The sequence below is a fragment of the Tubulanus polymorphus genome, chromosome 9 (genome assembly GCF_964204645.1).
Source record: "Tubulanus polymorphus chromosome 9, tnTubPoly1.2, whole genome shotgun sequence".
Taxonomy (NCBI): domain Eukaryota; kingdom Metazoa; phylum Nemertea; class Palaeonemertea; order Tubulaniformes; family Tubulanidae; genus Tubulanus; species Tubulanus polymorphus.
Window position 1 is genome coordinate 1,494,746 of NC_134033.1, and position 20,084 is coordinate 1,514,829.

Genomic DNA, 20,084 nt, shown 5'->3' on the forward strand with positions numbered 1-20,084 from the left:
TCTTCATGTTTGGAGTTTGAATATGTAACTGCGATTCTGCAGCGGAGGCGCCCGGTCCGTTCTCAGAAACTACGCAAATATTCAAAGTTCTTATTGAATCCGTCAATATCAATCTCCCGTATTCATACCGTCAGATACCGCATCACACGAATATTGTCGTATCCATCGGTTTGGGCATTTGCCTCGGTACTCTGGGGTAAGGACTGCTCCGTTGCGGAGCTACCCTTATCGATACAGATATCCGGCGCTACCGGTGGTCATGTGACTAAACAAAATGGCGGATTACGCGCTGTGCGTGATAGACGGGCTGGATTAAATCGATTAATTAGTGTATTTGAAGTTGTTGTTATTGTTTATGGAAGTTCTAGATAAGGTAAGCAGTTGAACAGTTTATTCTACGATAGATTAGATCAGTCACGAGTGAATAGGTTCGCAACCAGAGCCGCAATTTACACCCGACCGGCAGAAATGGGAAGTGTGTACACACAGTGACACAGACAGTGTTTCAGAGCGAGGGGAGAGACCTGCTCTGCTTATGAATTACTCTATGAAGTCATTCACACAGTTCAATACCCTTTACATAGTGTTGAGTCCTTGAAATACCATATGGTATTCCTTTACTTTCATACCACGGCACTTTCAGCCAGCTACTCAAGTGTGATATATGGATGGAATAAAACCCCCTAATCTGAGATAATGGTAGGGTACTCCCTCCCCCAACTATTCCCATTGACAATATTTCCTGTCTTGTCATTTCTTTCAACTCAACAGATTTGTAAAATGAAGTCAATTCATGTTGACATTTGCTGCATGTGTGGTCTGTTTATTTTGTTGTTTATACCAGGTGACCAGCATCTCTAGACCAATCAAAATCTAGGGTTAGGGTTGTGGCCAATGTGCATACCAGGTGACCAGTTCTGACCAATCAGAAGCTAGGGTTAGGGTTAAGCTTGTGGACAATTAGCATACCAGGTGACCAGCAGCTCTAGACCAATCAGAATCTAGGGTTAGGGTTAAGCTTGTGGTCGATTTGCATACCAGGTGACCAGTTCTGACCAATCAGAAGCTAGGGTTAGGGTTAAGCTTGTGGTCGATTTGCATACCAGGTGACCAGTACTGACCAATCAGCAGCTAGGATTTTACTGTACTGCTGTATTGACGACACATTGGCTCGAAAAGTCATTATAAGAAATACATGTAAATTTATAAAATAGGAAATAAGACTTTATCAAATAACTAAATATACAATAAAATTCAAACACTGACTGCATTACAAATTCTCTTTAGAATTTGGTGATGATTCTAACATTATGCCGGTTTTGTAAACTGGATATAGTGAACAGTCAACAGTCTCAAAATATATCTGTGTGATTCAGAAATCAGACTAAAAGATGAAGATGTATTATCAATAGCAGTAACAAGATGTTTCTAGTTGGTGGTTTAGCGATGATTTTGTGTTTGTTGATAGCTATCTGCGTGAACTGCAATGCGACGACTATCCTGATTCCTGACAGTTGAAAACAATTATTTCCTGTCTTAAAAGCGCGCTTCACACTAAAATCAATCCGAAAGCGCTATGCAATGGGATACCGGCAACACCAGATGGCGCAACAAAACACTGGGTTACTCTTTGTGAAAATCAGTTCATTTTCAATGAAACTTGAACATTATTTTTAGGCTTCCAAATCCGGAAATTATCAAACGAGTCATCGAATTGATATAACATTTCCTTTCTCTCTCAGTATATGGTATTGATTTCACTGAAAATTGATTAACTAATCAGAAAATTTGACTCGAAGTTTATCGAAATGTAGAAGAAATCGAAGCGCGGTAACCCAGTGCCACTAGCGACACCTGGCGGATTATCGCTGAATCCTCGCTTCCCACAGTAGCCTTGCCGGTATGCCATTATTTTAAACCGGGGGAAATTGACACAATTAGAAGAAAACATGCTGCTGCCAATACAATATGATTCAATACATTACTATCTTCATGTATAGAGGAAACAAGCTTCTTGTTACTGCTGCCCTCTGTTGTCGTAGAAATGCACCAGCAGCAGCAGCAGCAGCAGCGGCAGCAACTTTATTGATTTTTACCCGCGCTGATGACGCGCCTCGTACGATACTAATACATTCAACAGATAGATCACCACGGCGACGACGCAACAATATCCATCATCATCATCATCAGCGAGCGATAAAAGAAAAACTCGTTAAAAATAATCATTACGAAATCTATTAACGGATATGTCATAAATATTCATATTGATCGCGGTTGAGACGACGAAGGACTGCTCCAATTTATTATCGACTGTTGTGTTACTGTTGAAGCATTTATCTATCGGAGGAATTTATATCAAGTATAGTAGACGAGTCAAGAGTCATTTGGAGTCACCTCAGTGCATTTAGATTCTTGGAGTCACCCACAGTGCATTTGTATATACTCATATTAGAGTGATTTTGGAGTCAACCTCAGTGAGTTTAGATTCTTGGAGTCACCCTCAGTGAGTTTAGATTCTTGGAGTCACCCGAGTGTTTTTAGACTTTGAGTCAACTGTGTAGTGTGCTCAGATTCTTATTGCAGTAATTCGGAGTAACCCCCAGTGCATTTAGATTCATATTGGAGTAATTCGGAGTCACTCGTTGTGATTCATTTATGAAATAAGACAAAACAATCACAAATTTAATCACAGATTGCTTGTGACATGTAGATTACGGAGGTATTTCAGTGATTAGATCACTCACTATCAGCTGTTTATATACCGGTACCGTAGATTGAGATTCGACGATGTCGTTGACAAGATGGCCGCCCGCTCGTCCGTCTGCTGCTACCTGTTGTCATCTCGTAAACATCGCTTCTCGAAGCGTTTGTTGAACTCATAGCAACCCGTCGCGGGGATTGAAAAGATATGATATCTTATAAACAGAACAATAACCTAGAAACAACCGAGGCGTAGCCGGTGAAGTTGAGGAAGCGTTGTCAGTGTCAGTGTCGTTGGAAATACTATCAGCTGAAAATCGATTATAATCTACTGACAATATACGCGGCAAGCAATAATTAATGCACTAATCAAAATTACATATGAGTAAATGGTGTTAAGATCGTCAAAAGTCGTCGATCATCATTTATATTTACTGTAATTCACTATATCATTTCAAATTACTGTAAACTATATTTGATCTCTACTGATGGCAACTCTAAGCGAGGGTTCTTTTTTAAGAGTGGTAGATATTCCTATAGCCTATAACTCTTACGGTCTACAGGATTACTGAAAGTCTCTGTGAACTTTCCATTCTAACTGTTGCGTCAAGTCATTTCAAATATAGGCCTATCTAGAATCTTGTATTATAGGATCCTGTCAAAGATTTGATTCTATTTTTTCCATTTATTCGAGACTTTTCCTCCCGACGTTCGAAAGAAAAAACTATTTTAAGGATTATCATTAAATTAAAGATATTTTTATCCGTGTGTGCGTCATTGTTACGAATACTGTTTAATCTAGTCGCCATGGTAACTGGGATATATTCGGCTGCTTCGTTTTCTACGAGTTGAAATCGCGTTTAAACTCGTCGATTCAACTCGTCGCGACGAGTTCATGAAATCGGTCGCTACGATGCCGTCGACAGGCGGCGCCGCCGTCGCCGTCGTCAGCGGCAACGAAAACGTTATCGAACACGAAATCGAGAATTTCGTCGAGAATTTCAAAAAACATTGCGGCGTCGCCAATAGCGATAACAACAATGGAAATTGGTTGGAACGTCCGTTTAGTTTGGAGTTCGCCGGTGATTCGGGTGACAATACTACTTCCTGTACGCCTGCTACAACTACCTCGTCGTCTGCCTCCTCAGTTTCATCTTACGAGACGTCGGCCGATGATAATTTGATCGTAGTCGTGGAGGAGGAGGAGCAGACGACTGAGGAGCAGACGACCGAGGAGCAGACGATATCGTTCCTCTCATCCCCGAATGGTAACAGCAGCGTCGGCGGTAGCAGCGCATTCGAATCATGCTCTGAAGGTCACGTGGAGCTGCTTCCGTTCCGAGGTAGGTTCTTATATGGGCGGTTGGTTTACGTTTGATGATGTCATAGGGGGATTGGTATTGGTAGCCATCTTCACTGGAAGGTTCTAGATAGATGGAAGGGTTTTAAGGTCAATTCGATGATGTCATAGGGGGATTTATGGAGGCAGCCATAATTTCTAGAGGGGTATATAGATTAGATCACTAGTAGACAATCTAAATATGTCATAGGAGGATGAAATGGAGGCGGCCATCTTTAAAGATGGCGGTTTTCTATCATATAAGTCTTAGAAGTTAAACCAAAGAACTCAACAATAAAATGATGATGTCATAGGGAGACTTTTAGGGGTAAACATCTTTTTTGGAAGGTCTATAGATGAAATGACTTAGCAATTCGATGATGTCATATGGGGATTTATGGAGTCAGAGTGTGGTAGTGGTTGTTGCAGATCACTGTGTTGCCGCTGAACCAGCTACTGACGGACGGAAACTAGTTACCATGGTTACTCGGTGATCGGAATATATATAGTGTACTTATGATAAGGCGTGTTGTTCGAAAGGAGATGTCGTCGTTCCATACGAGACAGTTTTCAATTTTAGACGTTGCTGGTGTTTTCAGGAAAAGCTCAATTCAGTTTTATAACCGTTTTAACGACTGCTGAAGACAAAACCAGTCTCAAGATTTAGGACCACTTTTGGACATAAGCCTCGACTACGGCCTCTACTACAATATCTTACCAATAATATGCACACAGTCATGACTTCCATCCCGAAGCGCTCTTAAATCATAAGACAGGACGATTAGCAATAGGAAAAATAAGAGATGGTCTTCTCTGTAAAGTCATGAGAATGCAACTACTAGAAAACCAATATATATAATATATATAATATATACATATATATATATATATATATATATATATATATATATATATATATATATATATATATTTGAGTTGAGTGGACAGCCGGTATGTGCCTGTCAGGCTATAGCGACACGGTAACCAATTATAAATCCTGGTCTCGGTTACCTTGTCGATTTTTCAATACTTTAATGGTAAAAAAGATGCGTTATATTCGTCGCGGTGATAGTCGTCGGCATAGACGTTTATCTAATGGGGGAATAGTTCGCAAGAGAGGAGAGAGAGGATTAAGTGGTTTGCGGCGTTCCTCTGCGGAATGTCGGCGTGTAATTCTGAAATGGCCGTTTCGCGCGGAGGCAGGCGTAGAAAACGGTTTGAAAGTCCGCCGGGTTAGTATGCTTGTGTGTACGCGTGTATCTGAGTAACGGTTTCGCAACAACAACAAAAAAAGCGCTGAAAATTAGAAATTGTTTTCAGGCTTGTATTGAAATCATGTTTCTACCAATAACGAGACTTCGAGGATTTTGTATTGGACTTTTTATTTTGAAAATGCGATTTTATAGTTGAATCCAGTTCAACAGTTACAGGATCAGGGATCAGGGATCCAATTCAACAGTTACAGGTTCTGGGATCAGGGATCCAATTCAACAGTTACGGGACCAGGGATCCAATTCAACAGTTACAGGATCAGGTATCCAATTCAACAGTTACGGGATCAGGTATCCGGTTTCACAGTTACGGGATCAGGTATCCAGTTCCACAGTTACAGGATCAGGTATCCAGTTCCACAGTTACGGGATCAGGGATCCAGTTCCACAGTTACAGGATCAGGTATCCAATTCAACAGTTATGGGATCAGGTATCCAGTTCCACAGTTATGGGATCAGGTATCCAGTTCAACAGTTATGGGATCAGGTATCCAGTTCAACAGTTACAGGATCTGAGATCTGGTTGAGATCAGTCAAAGGTCTATCCTTGCGATCCGATCTTAGTCGACGACCTAAATAAGGGATTGAAACCGAAACTGGACCAACTGCTTTCAGGAAACGAAAAGTTAAAAACTTGAAAATTGAATTTTTTTCAGCCCAGCTTGAAAAAATCTGGCAATTTATTTTAAAGCATGACACTAGTATCCATTTTTAATGCCTCCACGACTTCCTCCACGACTTCAACCACGACTTCCTCCACGACTTCCTCCACGACTTCCTCTCTTCTCGTTGTTTGACTTGTTTTGTTTATTTGACTTGTTTTGTTTATTTGACTTGTTTTGTTTATTTGACTTGTTTCGTCTGTTTGGTTTCTCTGGTTTGTCCTGATTTCCCGGTGCTCCAGAGTCTGGAAAAAGCAATTTCAAAACATCTGCAGTGGTTCCAGGTTTCAGAATGTCTGGAGGGCCTTGTTCCAGGCTTCAGGATGTCTGGATGGCCTTGGTCCAGGCTGAATATTGATAAAAGGTGGCGCTGCTAACACTGGTATCTTAGTTAAATGTTTTAATTTCTTAGAATTTTTGTAACTTACCAGTGCAGGTTTCCTTGCATTCTTTCAATGACATAAATATGTTGTTTATTCCTGGACATTTGTCTTTAGGATGTTTCTTACAATTTTGTGCCGAAGGGTCAAAATAATAGGCTCCTGTCTCCACTCTGCAGACGCCTTGACTGCTGTCGGCTGGCAGTACCGCACAGGGTGTTTTATCAACATCTGTAACATGTGTGAGGAGAGAAAAAATTATTGAAATTTCATAATTCACGCTGTTCAAGGGGTAACCAGTAAGATCAGCTGGTATTCACTCTGTTCTAGGTGTAACCAGTAAGATCAGCTGGTATTCACACTGTTCTAGGTGTAACCAGTAAGATCAGCTGGTATTCACTCTGTTCTAGGTGTAACCAGTAAGATCAGCTGGTATTCACTCTGTTCTAGGTGTAACCAGTAAGATCAGCTGGTATTCACACTGTTCTAGGTGTAACCAGTAAGATCAGCTGGTATTCACTCTGTTCTAGGTGTAACCAGTAAGATCAGCTGGTATTCACTCCATTCTAGGTGTAACCCGTAAGATCAGCTGGTATTCACTCTGTTCTAGGTGTAACCAGTAAGATCAGCTGGTATTCACACTGTTCTAGGTGTAACCAGTAAGATCAGCTGGTATTCACTCTGTTCTAGGTGTAACCAGTAAGATCAGCTGGTATTCACTCTGTTCTAGGTGTAACCAGTAAGATCAGCTGGTATTCACACTGTTCTAGGTGTAACCAGTAAGATCAGCTGGTATTCACTCTGTTCTAGGTGTAACCAGTAAGATCAGCTGGTATTCACTCTGTTCTAGTTGTAACCAGTAAGATCAGCTGGTATTCACTCTGTTCTAGGTGTAACCAGTAAGATCAGCTGGTATTCACACTGTTCTAGGTGTAACCAGTAAGATCAGCTGGTATTCACTCTGTTCTAGGTGTAACCAGTAAGATCAGCTGGTATTCACTCTGTTCTAGGTGTAACCAGTAAGATCAGCTGGTATTCACACTGTTCTAGGTGTAACCAGTAAGATCAGCTGGTATTCACTCTGTTCTAGGTGTAACCCGTAAGATCAGCTGGTATTCACTCTGTTCTAGGGGTAACCCGTAAGATCAGCTGGTATTCACACTGTTCTAGGGGTAACCAGTAAGATCAGCTGGTATTCACTCCGTTCTAGGGGTAACCCGTAAGATCAGCTGGTATTCACACTGTTCTAGGGGTAACCAGTAAGATCAGCTGGTATTCACTCCGTTCTAGGGGTAACCCGTAAGATCAGCTGGTATTCACTCTGTTCTAGGTGTAACCAGTAAGATCAGCTGGTATTCACTCCGTTCTAGGTGTAACCCGTAAGATCAGCTGGTATTCACACTGTTCTAGGGGTAACCAGTAAGGTCAGCTGGTATTCACTCCGTTCTAGGTGTAACCCGTAAGATCAGCTGGTATTCACACTGTTCTAGGGGTAACCCGTAAGATCAGCTGGTATTCACACTGTTCTAGGGGTAACCCGTTAGGTCAGCTGGTAAAATACTTAATTGGCATGCAGTTTTCGCGGCACGCTTGCTCTGTGTCGAAATTGTTGGCATTCCCTTTGCAACCACCGTAGGTAAATTGAGTACACTGCGTTCCATCGAAGTAGTATCTATCTATCGCTGCTTTGCACGGCCCTGCTTCACGTGGTAAGGAACAGGGTGTTTTATCAACATCTGTAACATGTGTGAGGAGAGAAAAAATTATTGAAATTTCATAATTCACGCTGTTCAAGGGGTAACCAGTAAGATCAGCTGGTATTCACTCTGTTCTAGGTGTAACCAGTAAGATCAGCTGGTATTCACACTGTTCTAGGTGTAACCAGTAAGATCAGCTGGTATTCACTCTGTTCTAGGTGTAACCAGTAAGATCAGCTGGTATTCACTCTGTTCTAGGTGTAACCAGTAAGATCAGCTGGTATTCACTCTGTTCTAGGTGTAACCAGTAAGATCAGCTGGTATTCACTCTGTTCTAGGTGTAACCAGTAAGATCAGCTGGTATTCACTCTGTTCTAGGTGTAACCAGTAAGATCAGCTGGTATTCACACTGTTCTAGGTGTAACCAGTAAGATCAGCTGGTATTCACACTGTTCTAGGTGTAACCAGTAAGATCAGCTGGTATTCACACTGTTCTAGGGGTAACCAGTAAGATCAGCTGGTATTCACTCTGTTCTAGGGGTAACCCGTTAGGTCAGCTGGTAAAATACTTAATTGGCATGCAGTATTCGCGGCACGCTTGCTCTGTGTCGAAATTGTTGGCATTCCCTTTGCAACCACCGTAGGTAAATTGAGTACACTGCGTTCCATCGAAGTAGTATCTATCTATCGCTGCTTTGCACGGCCCTGCTTCACGTGGTAAGGAACAGGGTGTTTTATCAACATCTGTAACATGTGTGAGGAGAGAAAAAATTATTGAAATTTCATAATTCACGCTGTTCAAGGGGTAACCAGTAAGATCAGCTGGTATTCACACTGTTCTAGGTGTAACCAGTAAGATCAGCTGGTATTCACTCTGTTCTAGGTGTAACCAGTAAGATCAGCTGGTATTCACTCTGTTCTAGGTGTAACCTGTAAGATCAGCTGGTATTCACACTGTTCTAGGGGTAACCCGTAAGGTCAGCTGGTATTCACTCTGTTCTAGGTGTAACCAGTAAGATCAGCTGGTATTCACTCTGTTCTAGGGGTAACCAGTAAGATCAGCTGGTATTCACTCCATTCTAGGGGTAACCCGTAAGATCAGCTGGTATTCACACTGTTCTAGGGGTAACCAGTAAGATCAGCTGGTATTCACTCCGTTCTAGGGGTAACCCGTAAGATCAGCTGGTATTCACTCTGTTCTAGGTGTAACCAGTAAGATCAGCTGGTATTCACTCCGTTCTAGGTGTAACCCGTAAGATCAGCTGGTATTCACACTGTTCTAGGGGTAACCCGTAAGATCAGCTGGTATTCACTCTGTTCTAGGGGTAACCCGTAAGATCAGCTGGTATTCACACTGTTCTAGGGGTAACCAGTAAGATCAGCTGGTATTCACACTGTTCTAGGGGTAACCCGTTAGGTCAGCTGGTAAAATACTTAATTGGCATGCAGTATTCGCGGCACGCTTGCTCTGTGTCGAAATTGTTGGCATTCCCTTCGCAACCACCGTAGGTAAATTGAGTACACTGCGTTCCATCGAAGTAGTATCTATCTTTCGCTGCTTTGCACGGCCCTGCTTCACGTGGTAAGGAACAGCGGTCGTATTCTGTGCCATTTTAAACAACAAGAAATCAAAATCATTTTTACCATCAGTTTTTAGAAGAAGATATCAAATTCTTTCAATCGGAAGCTTCTAAGATCAATTCCTAACGGAGGTGTTGAATCTCGGGGTTAGTTTATCTGGTCAGTGTGGTGAACTATTTGTAAGAGTAAAGTTATCACCAATATAGAGCAAATTGGCCCTAGACTAAGTTGTTAGATTGGTTATAGAACCAAAATGAGCTTAGACTGGTCTTAAGATGTTAGATTGACTTAACAACCAAAATGAGCTTAGACTGGTCTTAAGTTGTTAGATTGGTTATAGAACCAAAATGAGCTTAGACTGGTCTTAAGTTGTTAGATTGGTTATAGAACCAAAATGAGCTTAGACTGGTCTCAAGATGTTAGATTGACTTAAGAACCAAAATGAGCTTAGACTGGTCTTAAGTTGTTAGATTGGTTATAGAACCAAAATGAGCTTAGACTGGTCTTAAGTGTTTAGATTGGTTATAGAACCAAAATGAGTTGTTTTGTTTATTTGACTTGTTTTGTTTATTTGACTTGTTTTGTTTATTTGACTTGTTTTGTTTATTTGACTTGTTTTGTTTATTTGACTTGTTTTGTTTATTTGGTTTCTCTGGTTTGTCCTGATTTCCCGGTGCTCCAGAGTCTGGAAAAAGCAATTTCAAAACATCTGCAGTGGTTCCAGGTTTCAGAATGTCTGGAGGGCCTTGTTCCAGGCTTCAGGATGTCTGGATGGCCTTGGTCCAGGCTGAATATTGATAAAAGGTGGCGCTGCTAACACTGGTATCTTAGTTAAATGTTTTAATTTCTTAGAATTTTTGTAACTTACCAGTGCAGGTTTCCTTGCATTCTTTCAATGACATAAATATGTTGTTTATTCCTGGACATTTGTCTTTAGGATGTTTCTTACATTTTTGTGCCGAAGGGTCAAAATAATAGGCTCCTGTCTCCACTCTGCAGACGCCTTGACTGCTGTCGGCTGGCAGTACCGCACAGGGTGTTTTATCAACATCTGTAACATGTGTGAGGAGAGAAAAAATTATTGAAATTTCATAATTCACGCTGTTCAAGGGGTAACCAGTAAGATCAGCTGGTATTCACTCTGTTCTAGGTGTAACCAGTAAGATCAGCTGGTATTCACACTGTTCTAGGTGTAACCAGTAAGATCAGCTGGTATTCACTCTGTTCTAGGTGTAACCAGTAAGATCAGCTGGTATTCACTCTGTTCTAGGTGTAACCAGTAAGATCAGCTGGTATTCACACTGTTCTAGGTGTAACCAGTAAGATCAGCTGGTATTCACTCTGTTCTAGGTGTAACCAGTAAGATCAGCTGGTATTCACACTGTTCTAGGTGTAACCAGTAAGATCAGCTGGTATTCACTCTGTTCTAGGTGTAACCAGTAAGATCAGCTGGTATTCACTCTGTTCTAGGTGTAACCAGTAAGATCAGCTGGTATTCACACTGTTCTAGGTGTAACCAGTAAGATCAGCTGGTATTCACTCTGTTCTAGGTGTAACCAGTAAGATCAGCTGGTATTCACTCCGTTCTAGGGGTAACCAGTAAGATCAGCTGGTATTCACTCTGTTCTAGGGGTAACCCGTAAGATCAGCTGGTATTCACTCTGTTCTAGGGGTAACCCGTAAGATCAGCTGGTATTCACACTGTTCTAGGGGTAACCAGTAAGATCAGCTGGTATTCACACTGTTCTAGGGGTAACCCGTAAGGTCAGCTGGTAAAATACTTAATTGGCATGCAGTATTCGCGGCACGCTTGCTCTGTGTCGAAATTGTTGGCATTCCCTTCGCAACCACCGTAGGTAAATTGAGTACACTGCGTTCCATCGAAGTAGTATCTATCTATCGCTGCTTTGCACGGCCCTGCTTCACGTGGTAAGGAACAGGGTGTTTTATCAACATCTGTAACATGTGTGAGGAGAGAAAAAATTATTGAAATTTCATAATTCACGCTGTTCAAGGGGTAACCAGTAAGATCAGCTGGTATTCACTCTGTTCTAGGTGTAACCAGTAAGATCAGCTGGTATTCACACTGTTCTAGGTGTAACCAGTAAGATCAGCTGGTATTCACTCTGTTCTAGGTGTAACCAGTAAGATCAGCTGGTATTCACTCCGTTCTAGGGGTAACCCGTAAGATCAGCTGGTATTCACTCTGTTCTAGGGGTAACCAGTAAGATCAGCTGGTATTCACACTGTTCTAGGGGTAACCCGTAAGATCAGCTGGTATTCACACTGTTCTAGGTGTAACCAGTAAGATCAGCTGGTATTCACTCTGTTCTAGGTGTAACCAGTAAGATCAGCTGGTATTCACTCCGTTCTAGGTGTAACCCGTAAGATCAGCTGGTATTCACACTGTTCTAGGTGTAACCCGTAAGGTCAGCTGGTAAAATACTTAATTGGCATGCAGTATTCGCGGCACGCTTGCTCTGTGTCGAAATTGTTGGCATTCCCTTCGCAACCACCGTAGGTAAATTGAGTACACTGCGTTCCATCGAAGTAGTATCTATCTATCGCTGCTTTGCACGGCCCTGCTTCACGTGGTAAGGAACAGCGGTCGTATTCTGTGCCATCTTAAACAACAAGAAATCAAAATCATTTTTACCATCAGTTTTTAGAAGAAGATATCAAATTCTTTCAATCGGAAGCTTCTAAGATCAATTCCTAACGGAGGTGTTGAATCTCGGGGTTAGTTTATCTGGTCAGTGTGGTGAACTATTTGTAAGAGTAAAGTTATCACCAATATAGAGCAAATTGGCCCTAGACTAAGTTGTTAGATTGGTTATAGAACCAAAATGAGCTTAGACTGGTCTTAAGATGTTAGATTGACTTAAGAACCAAAATGAGCTTAGACTGGTCTTAAGTTGTTAGATTGGTTATAGAACCAAAATGAGCTTAGACTGGTCTTAAGTTGTTAGATTGGCTATAGAACTAAAATGAGCTTAGACTGATCTTAAGTTGTTAGATTGGCTATAGAACCAAAATGAGTTTAGACTGGTCTTAAGTTGTTAGATTGGCTATAGAACTAAAATGAGCTTAGACTGGTCTTAAGTTGTTAGATTGGCTATAGAACTAAAATGAGTTTAGACTGGTCTTAAGTTGTTAGATTGGTTATAGAACTAAAATGAGTTTAGACTGGTCTTAAGATGTTAGATTGACTTTAGAACTAAAATGAGTTTAGACTGGTCTTAAGTTGTTAGATTGGTTATAGAACTAAAATGAGTTTAGACTGGTCTTAAGATGTTAGATTGACTTTAGAACTAAAATGAGTTTAGACTGGTCTTAAGATGTTAGATTGACTTAAGAACCAAAATGAGTTTAGACTGGTCTTAAGTTGTTAGATTTTTTATAGAACTAAAATGAGTTTAGACTGGTCTTAAGATGTTAGATTGACTTTAGAACTAAAATGAGTTTAGACTGGTCTTAAGATGTTAGATTGACTTTAGAACTAAAATGAGTTTAGACTGGTCTTAAGATGTTAGATTGACTTAAGAACCAAAATGAGTTTAGACTGGTCTTAAGTTGTCAGATTGGTTATATAACCAAAATGAGCTTAGACTGGAAATCATGAATTATCTGATGTTTAAAGGGTTATTCCGTGCATAAGTTCCGTACTTTAGTCTTACCTTCCGTTAAAAGAATAGCGCCATCTACGATTCCGAGTGTGACTGTTGCCACAGTTAGGCAAACCTGACAACGAAATATCAGTAGGAAGTAAGTAAATACATCTCAAAATGAAATAATCGAAATCATTGAAAATCATATATTACCATTAGTAAAACGGGTTTCATTGTTGTCTCCTGTTACCACGTCGACCAGTGAATATAGCCGGTCAGTTCGTCGCGATGTCGTCTTATAGAAACTGTCGCAGGCGAACACGTGTAATTTGCGTTGACGTGTAAACTGATTTGTAACACACGTCTGTGGTCGGATCTATTGTGATCGTCGCTGATTTAACTCGCATTGTTGCATCTTTTCGTATCTGAAATCGCTCGTTGTCGAGGGAAATCGATTCCGAGATCGACATCTCTTCAACGTGTCAAATTTATCAGACAAATAGATATGTCATTTATTGCTGCCGACATCAATCCCCCTACGACATCATCGAAATGTCTCTAGATCATTTGGCCCTTCTCAAAAAAGATGGCAGCCTCCAAAAATCCCCTATGACATCATCAAATTGTCTCTAGATCATTTGGCCCTTCTCAAATAAAATGGCAGCCTCCAAAAATCCCCCTATGACATCATCAAATTGGCTCTAGATCATTTGGCCCTTCTCAAAAAAGATGGCAGCCTCCAAAAATCCCCCTATGACATCATCAAATTGTCTACTAGCGATTTGATATTTAGACGCTTCCTGGAAAGATGTCAGCCTCCATAAATCCTCCTATGACATCATCAAGCACTGATCATACCGTTTAGCATTTTGATTTATTTTTCTCCATTGCTTGTTTCTACGGACTGATCCGGTTTTTAGTTTTACCCGCTCGTTCCCGTTTTTATAGAACCTGCTTTTTAGCTTTTTTTTCTCGAAATGAAAATCGTTTTCGATACAAAAAAAAAAACCGTCGACAACAATATCATTGATCGTCTTACGCTCATCGCCATGACGACTATTACTGCCGATTGTAACGGAATCTACCGCGGCAGCAGTCGTCGACGGCGACGGGGATGATGACAGCATCTCCGGGCGGACGCAGTATCCGGGATGATGCTGCAGGGAACACCAGGATGAAGCGTCTTGGCTTCGTTTAGTCTCCGGATGGTCGTTAGATTAGGAATGGATTAAAGGAACGGATTATCAAATGTTAATCCGTCGGATTATCAGAATGGATTAGAATGGGGCGTCGACTCCGGTTTTAAGGAATGTTAGAATTTTCATTTTTCGCGTTTTTAACGGAATTCTAATTCGATGCACGCGATCGGTTGCGTAATAATAAGACGTCTAGAAATGCAGTCGGTCGGCCATATTGGATTGTATATATGTACGTGCGTTCTGCGCGAGTTGAATCGTTTCTGCGACTGTTCGCTTTGCACGATGGCTTATAGTACGTTCAGTCATGTGACCGGGCGTCTGCTTAATCACCTGACTATCTTCCCTAAACCTATCACCGGTAAGATGATGATGTTATTTACGGTCTTGCGGTTTAACCCTTTCAGTGCGTCTACACCGCAGTGCGGTGTATGAATCGGTGATGGATTTTGCTAGTACACCGCACTGCGGTGTATTGATGTAATTAATAATTAGTTTTTATCTCTATTGAAAGATGGCGGCACCTGTCGAACATAGTGAAATAGTAGTAACTAACAATACACCGCATCGTGGTGTAGATGCACTATAGTGGTATTCCAGTTATTCAACACACTGGGGTGGAATTTTTCAAAATTTTCAAAATTATCTCCAGCACTATAGGGTATTGAAAGGGTCAAGCTTATTTCAGAATTAGGCTCGGCTTTTAGGGGCCAAGACTCGAGACCAGTCTGAACGGGGGCTGATCCCGGGGCGGACAAAGAAATGAATAGGGTACATTATGTGCTGAATAGAGCGAGTTGATTATCCACGCAGACTGAACAAGGGTCTGGGATATTATGAAATTTTTAAGTACGTTTTCATGCAGAGCACTTGAGAATATAAACTAAATCTCGCGCTGCAGACGAGTGCCCCGAAAAATATCGCCGTTGTATTTTCAGAGTTACGAGAGGAGCACGAGCCGGTTGGGCTCCTGTCTCGGTTCAGCCCATAGTTCTGAATGATGCCTATCTAAAAACCTACCGCCATCTAGGTTCTATCGTCAAACTAGCAACTGGAGACCGGTCTGAAGATTTAAAACCACCTGCAGACGACTGTTAGGATATAGTCAAAACATCGGATAAATATATTATTAGATTAACGGACGTTTTTCAGACTTTCTCTTTGTATCGATGTGGAATTCTCGAAGCCACCGTTGGATTTTTAAGTATGGACCTTTAATTTGGCCTATAACCGGTCTAATGGCTTAAAGACCAGTCTTTTTAACCCTAGTGATTCGAGACCATTTTGTTTTAGATAGTGTTTTAGATAGGACCAGGGTAAGCTTCATGGATAGATTTTGAGTTGAGAAGTCAATAATTGTCTATAATGTGACTGTGAATATGCATCGCGCAGATGTGTTACTGAATAATATGAGTCATCCATGTAAACATCAGGTCACCTACTGTTCATACAACTTCAATAAATGTATATATCATTTAAAATCAATTCACTGGTTATTAGATTCGACTTAAGGTAAATATAAGCGATTTTTATTTACGGAACTGTGGAACTGGATGCAGAACAATATAGAACCTGATCCAAAGCTATGGAACTGGGTCTGAAACTGTAGAACTGGGTTCAGAACTGTGGATCTGGGTCCAGTAACTGTGGAACGAGGTTCAGAACTTTGAAACTGGGTCCAGAACTGTGGAACTAGGTTCAGAACTGTGGAACTGGGTTCAGTAACTGTGGAACTAGATCCAGAACTGTAGAACTGGGTTCAGAACTGTGGATCTGGGTCCAGTAACTGTGGAACTAGATCCAGAACTGTAGAACTGGGTTCAGAACTGTGGAACTGGGTTCAGAACTGTGGATCTGGGTCCAGTAACTGTGAAACTAGTGTCTAGTCTGTGGAACAAATCTGCAGTTATCACAAATCAATAAATGATAATGTTTATATTTGTAGAATGTGTGATGGGAGATGCTGCTGGCGACCGAGAGTTAACAGTAATAGACGTAGCCGACCTGCTACAGGCTCGATACGCGTTCATCTCCGGAGGTAAAGATCGCCATGGACGCACGATTGTTACGTTCCCGGATAACCCCGGCTCGTCGGAAACCACTGACGACAAATACCGTAAATGTGTCACGTATTTGAGCGGTATTCCCACGTAAGTTCAAATCTTTCGCTTTATTCCGAAAATATTTTATTAGGCTTTATTTGAAGAATTCTACTTCATCGTGGCCCCCTAATTCATAACTAACCAACTGAGTCCGTGTTACTGGTTTCAATATGCCTCGGAGATGCAACTGTGGTTATAAAGTATCCAGCAGGTGTCGCTAGTGTGCAGTATGACATCAACTACTGCGGCAATAAAGGATTCCACTTGTTGCAAGTGAGGATCCACCAGGTGTCGCTAGTGTGCAGTAGGACATCAACTACTGCGGCAATAGAGGATTCCACTTGTTGCAAGTGAGGATCCACCAGGTGTCGCTAATGTGCAGTAGGACATCAACTACTGCGGCAAAAGGGGTTCCACAAGTGAGGATCCAGCATGCATTATTCACGCCATCTGGTGGCGTATGCTGGCACCCATAACTGGTGTAGAAAACCACGACGATATCATGTTCCGCATTTGGTCTGAAATTGGCCACTTATTTTCACCCATCAATTTCATGCCGAATTCCCGAAATAAAGCGTTAACGTTGTGTCGTTATCGCGCATCTGACACCGTGTGCACGGGCTCGCGCGCACAATTATATCACACGCATGAATAGTTGCTAGGCGACCGTAAACAATGAGTCATAGGGTGGAGCTGGCGCACACAGCTGTCAGTGAACTCAATGTACTGAATGTTCATTTCAAACTGCTGAAGGCAATTCCTGGAATTCACGAATTAAGAATAACCGTTATTTCCTAGAAAAACATGATTTTTGTAACGGAACAAATCTTTTTGCTTTATTTTGTAGAATTTACAATAGAAATTCGAGGTAATTTCTGAAAACGACGTGTTTTTGATGTCCATATCGTTCGTTGGTTCTATTTTTCGATGATTGATTGTGTAGTTTTTGATGATCTATTCGTTTTGATGTTTTTCGATGATTTCGTCGTATTAATTTTTCGATGATTTTGTTGTTGTAATTTCCGATGATTTCGAGGTTTTCGATGATTTCGATGTTTTTGATGATTTTAACGTAATTGGATGTTTTGATTTTTCGAGGATTTTAATTTTTTGATGTATTTCGACGATTTTGATGTATTTCGATGGTTTTAATGTTTTGATTTTCGAGGATTTCAATTTTTTGATGTATTTCAATGATTTTGTTGTTTTGATTTTTCGAGGATTTCGATGATTTCACCGATTGTTGTCAGGATGATTGTATTTATCGCAATTGATTGGATTTTGAATTATTTTCTCGCTTTTTCCCTTAAACAAATGAAAATCATCAGTTTTTAACGTATCTTCTAGACAGGTTTGGAAACAGTTTGTTTTACTCAAAAACAAATAAGTAACGAATAATTGGAATAAGGGGTTAAAATTGGTTTCCCCATCCATCGCGCCCCAGTTCAACCCTAGACCCACATAACCCCCTGATCCGACCCTCATTCTATAGGTGATTATGCACTATAGATGATTCTAAAATCAATAGGTTATGAGGAGTCGCCATTAAGAAAATCAAAAATCAAAATGACAATTTATCTGCAGCATCTCTGCAGGTCCAGACTGAGACTCCGCCCATATTCATGTGTCAATCAAATTGAAATCTTTATTAAGACAATATTTCTGATATATTTCTGATTTTTATTTCTGATATATTTCTGATATTTATTTCTGATATTTATTTCTGATATTTTCAGCGTTGATGAAATCGATGTTGGATTTGTGATAATAGTCGACAGGCGCCGAGACAAATGGAGCTCCGTTAAAACGATACTCTATAAAATAGCGGTAACTACTCATTCACTGTTCTCGGGGTAGATGATGTCATAGGGGGATGTATGGAGGGAGCCATCATTTGTGAGATCATTCCTATAGACAATTCGATGATGTCATTGGGGGATTCATGGAGACATCTTTCTGAAATTTTCTATAGGCCCTGCTTCAAATCATTTGTTTATTTGATGATGTCATAGGGGGTAGTTATAATGGCAGCCATCTTTTCGAGACGTCTATTCCTGGACAATTTGAAGATGTCATAGGGGGAGTTATGGTGGCAGCCATCTTAACTGTAATGGACTATAGACAGAAATCGCTCTGTTATTTGATGATGTCATAGGGGGAGTTATGCTGGCAGCCATCTTGGACGTCGACAATATCAAATTCGCCCTACGTTTCCGTTCTGATATTACGAATTATCTAAGCAGTGGTTGCCATGGTGATTAAGTTTCAATTATTGCGAGCCACGACTTAGTAATCATTCAACCGCATCAAAATGAGGCTCTTCCCTGGGACAGACGGACTGACAGACGGATGTTCATATCTCTGTCATAAACCCATCAATCATTAATAATACCGCCGTTACCATGGCAACTCGACAGGGTTATTAATTTTTCAGCGATGTCGGTTTTCATCTCGGTAAAATATGATTTACCGAAAACCGAAAATAATGATTTAGCAGTAATAGAATCGAGGGCGGCCAACCTGGCAATCAGGGGAAACTTAGCGAAATTTGGTTAAGATTTCTAGATCGCGCGTGAAATTAAACAGTTTCTGTCTATTGTCTTAACCCTTTCAGTGCTGACTAGTTAATACTTTATAGTGCTGGAGATAATTTGAAAATTTTGAGAAATCTAGTGTGTTGAATAACGGGAATACCACTATAGTGTGTCTACACCGCGGCGCGGTGTATCGTTAGTTACCAGTATTTCACTATGTTTGGCAGGTGCTGCCATCTTTCAATAGAGATAAAAACTAATTACTAATTCCGTCAATACACCGCAGTGCGGTGTACTAGCAAAATCTATCAATGATTCATACACCGCACTGAAAGGGTTAAGTATTTGAATGTGTTAATTGATTGGATTCTTTAAAGATTGAGACAGGGAAAATAACACGTTCGTATCAGGGAATAGTCAGGGTGAAAGCAAGTCAAATTAAGGTGGCTCACCCCGAATTCGCCACCGACACACGAGATCACCCTATGACATCATCAGTACCGGTATTCGCTATCGTTTAAAAAAAGATTCTAATAATTCTGTTCTTTATTTTTTTTTTTCAGGGATTTTTCCCGGCTGATTTACACATGGTTTTCATACTGCGGCCGAAAGGTTTTTTCCAACGAGCAATTTCCGACATGGGTTACAAAATGGTGAAAGATGAATATAAATTCCAGGTCAGTTGACGAAATACTTTTGATATTTCTTACTCCTATTCATCCTGCTAAACGACCGATCCCAGGCTCCGACTGCGGCGGAATTTATCGGCCCCACCAAGATGAAACGGGATCTCTGTCACTCCTCGATACCTTGAATGCAAAATGCTTTTAAAAATGCTTGAAAATCCTTTAATTTGAGTAGAATGTTAAAACTGCTTTAAACCTCCATCAATTTTGAGAAATAGACGATTAGAAATGTGTTGTACAGTTACCTACTCCTGAATAGGTACAGTCGAGCCCTGGGCTCGGTTTCATAGATGTGGAAGAAAGATTTTACCTGGGAACTATTTTGAAA

At 40.9% G+C, this 20,084-nt stretch overlaps 1 protein-coding gene across 2 annotated transcripts in view; it reads left to right on the forward strand.

Annotated features, from left to right (window-relative positions):
• Positions 1 to 269: 269 nt before the first annotated feature.
• The window catches only part of LOC141910703 (guanine nucleotide exchange factor DBS-like), a 34,623-nt gene continuing 14,808 nt past the window's right edge, over positions 270 to 20,084 (forward strand). Inside the window, exons 1-4 of one of the 2 annotated variants that reach the window (XM_074801435.1) lie at positions 270 to 373; positions 16,380 to 16,584; positions 18,273 to 18,363; positions 19,634 to 19,747. In XM_074801435.1, the coding sequence (XP_074657536.1) occupies positions 16,388 to 16,584; positions 18,273 to 18,363; positions 19,634 to 19,747 (402 nt within the window). In that variant the 5' untranslated portion in view covers positions 270 to 373; positions 16,380 to 16,387. Of the gene's footprint in view, positions 374 to 3,936; positions 4,044 to 16,379; positions 16,585 to 18,272; positions 18,364 to 19,633; positions 19,748 to 20,084 lie in introns of those variants that run through there. The other variant, XM_074801436.1, reaches the window with a different exon arrangement.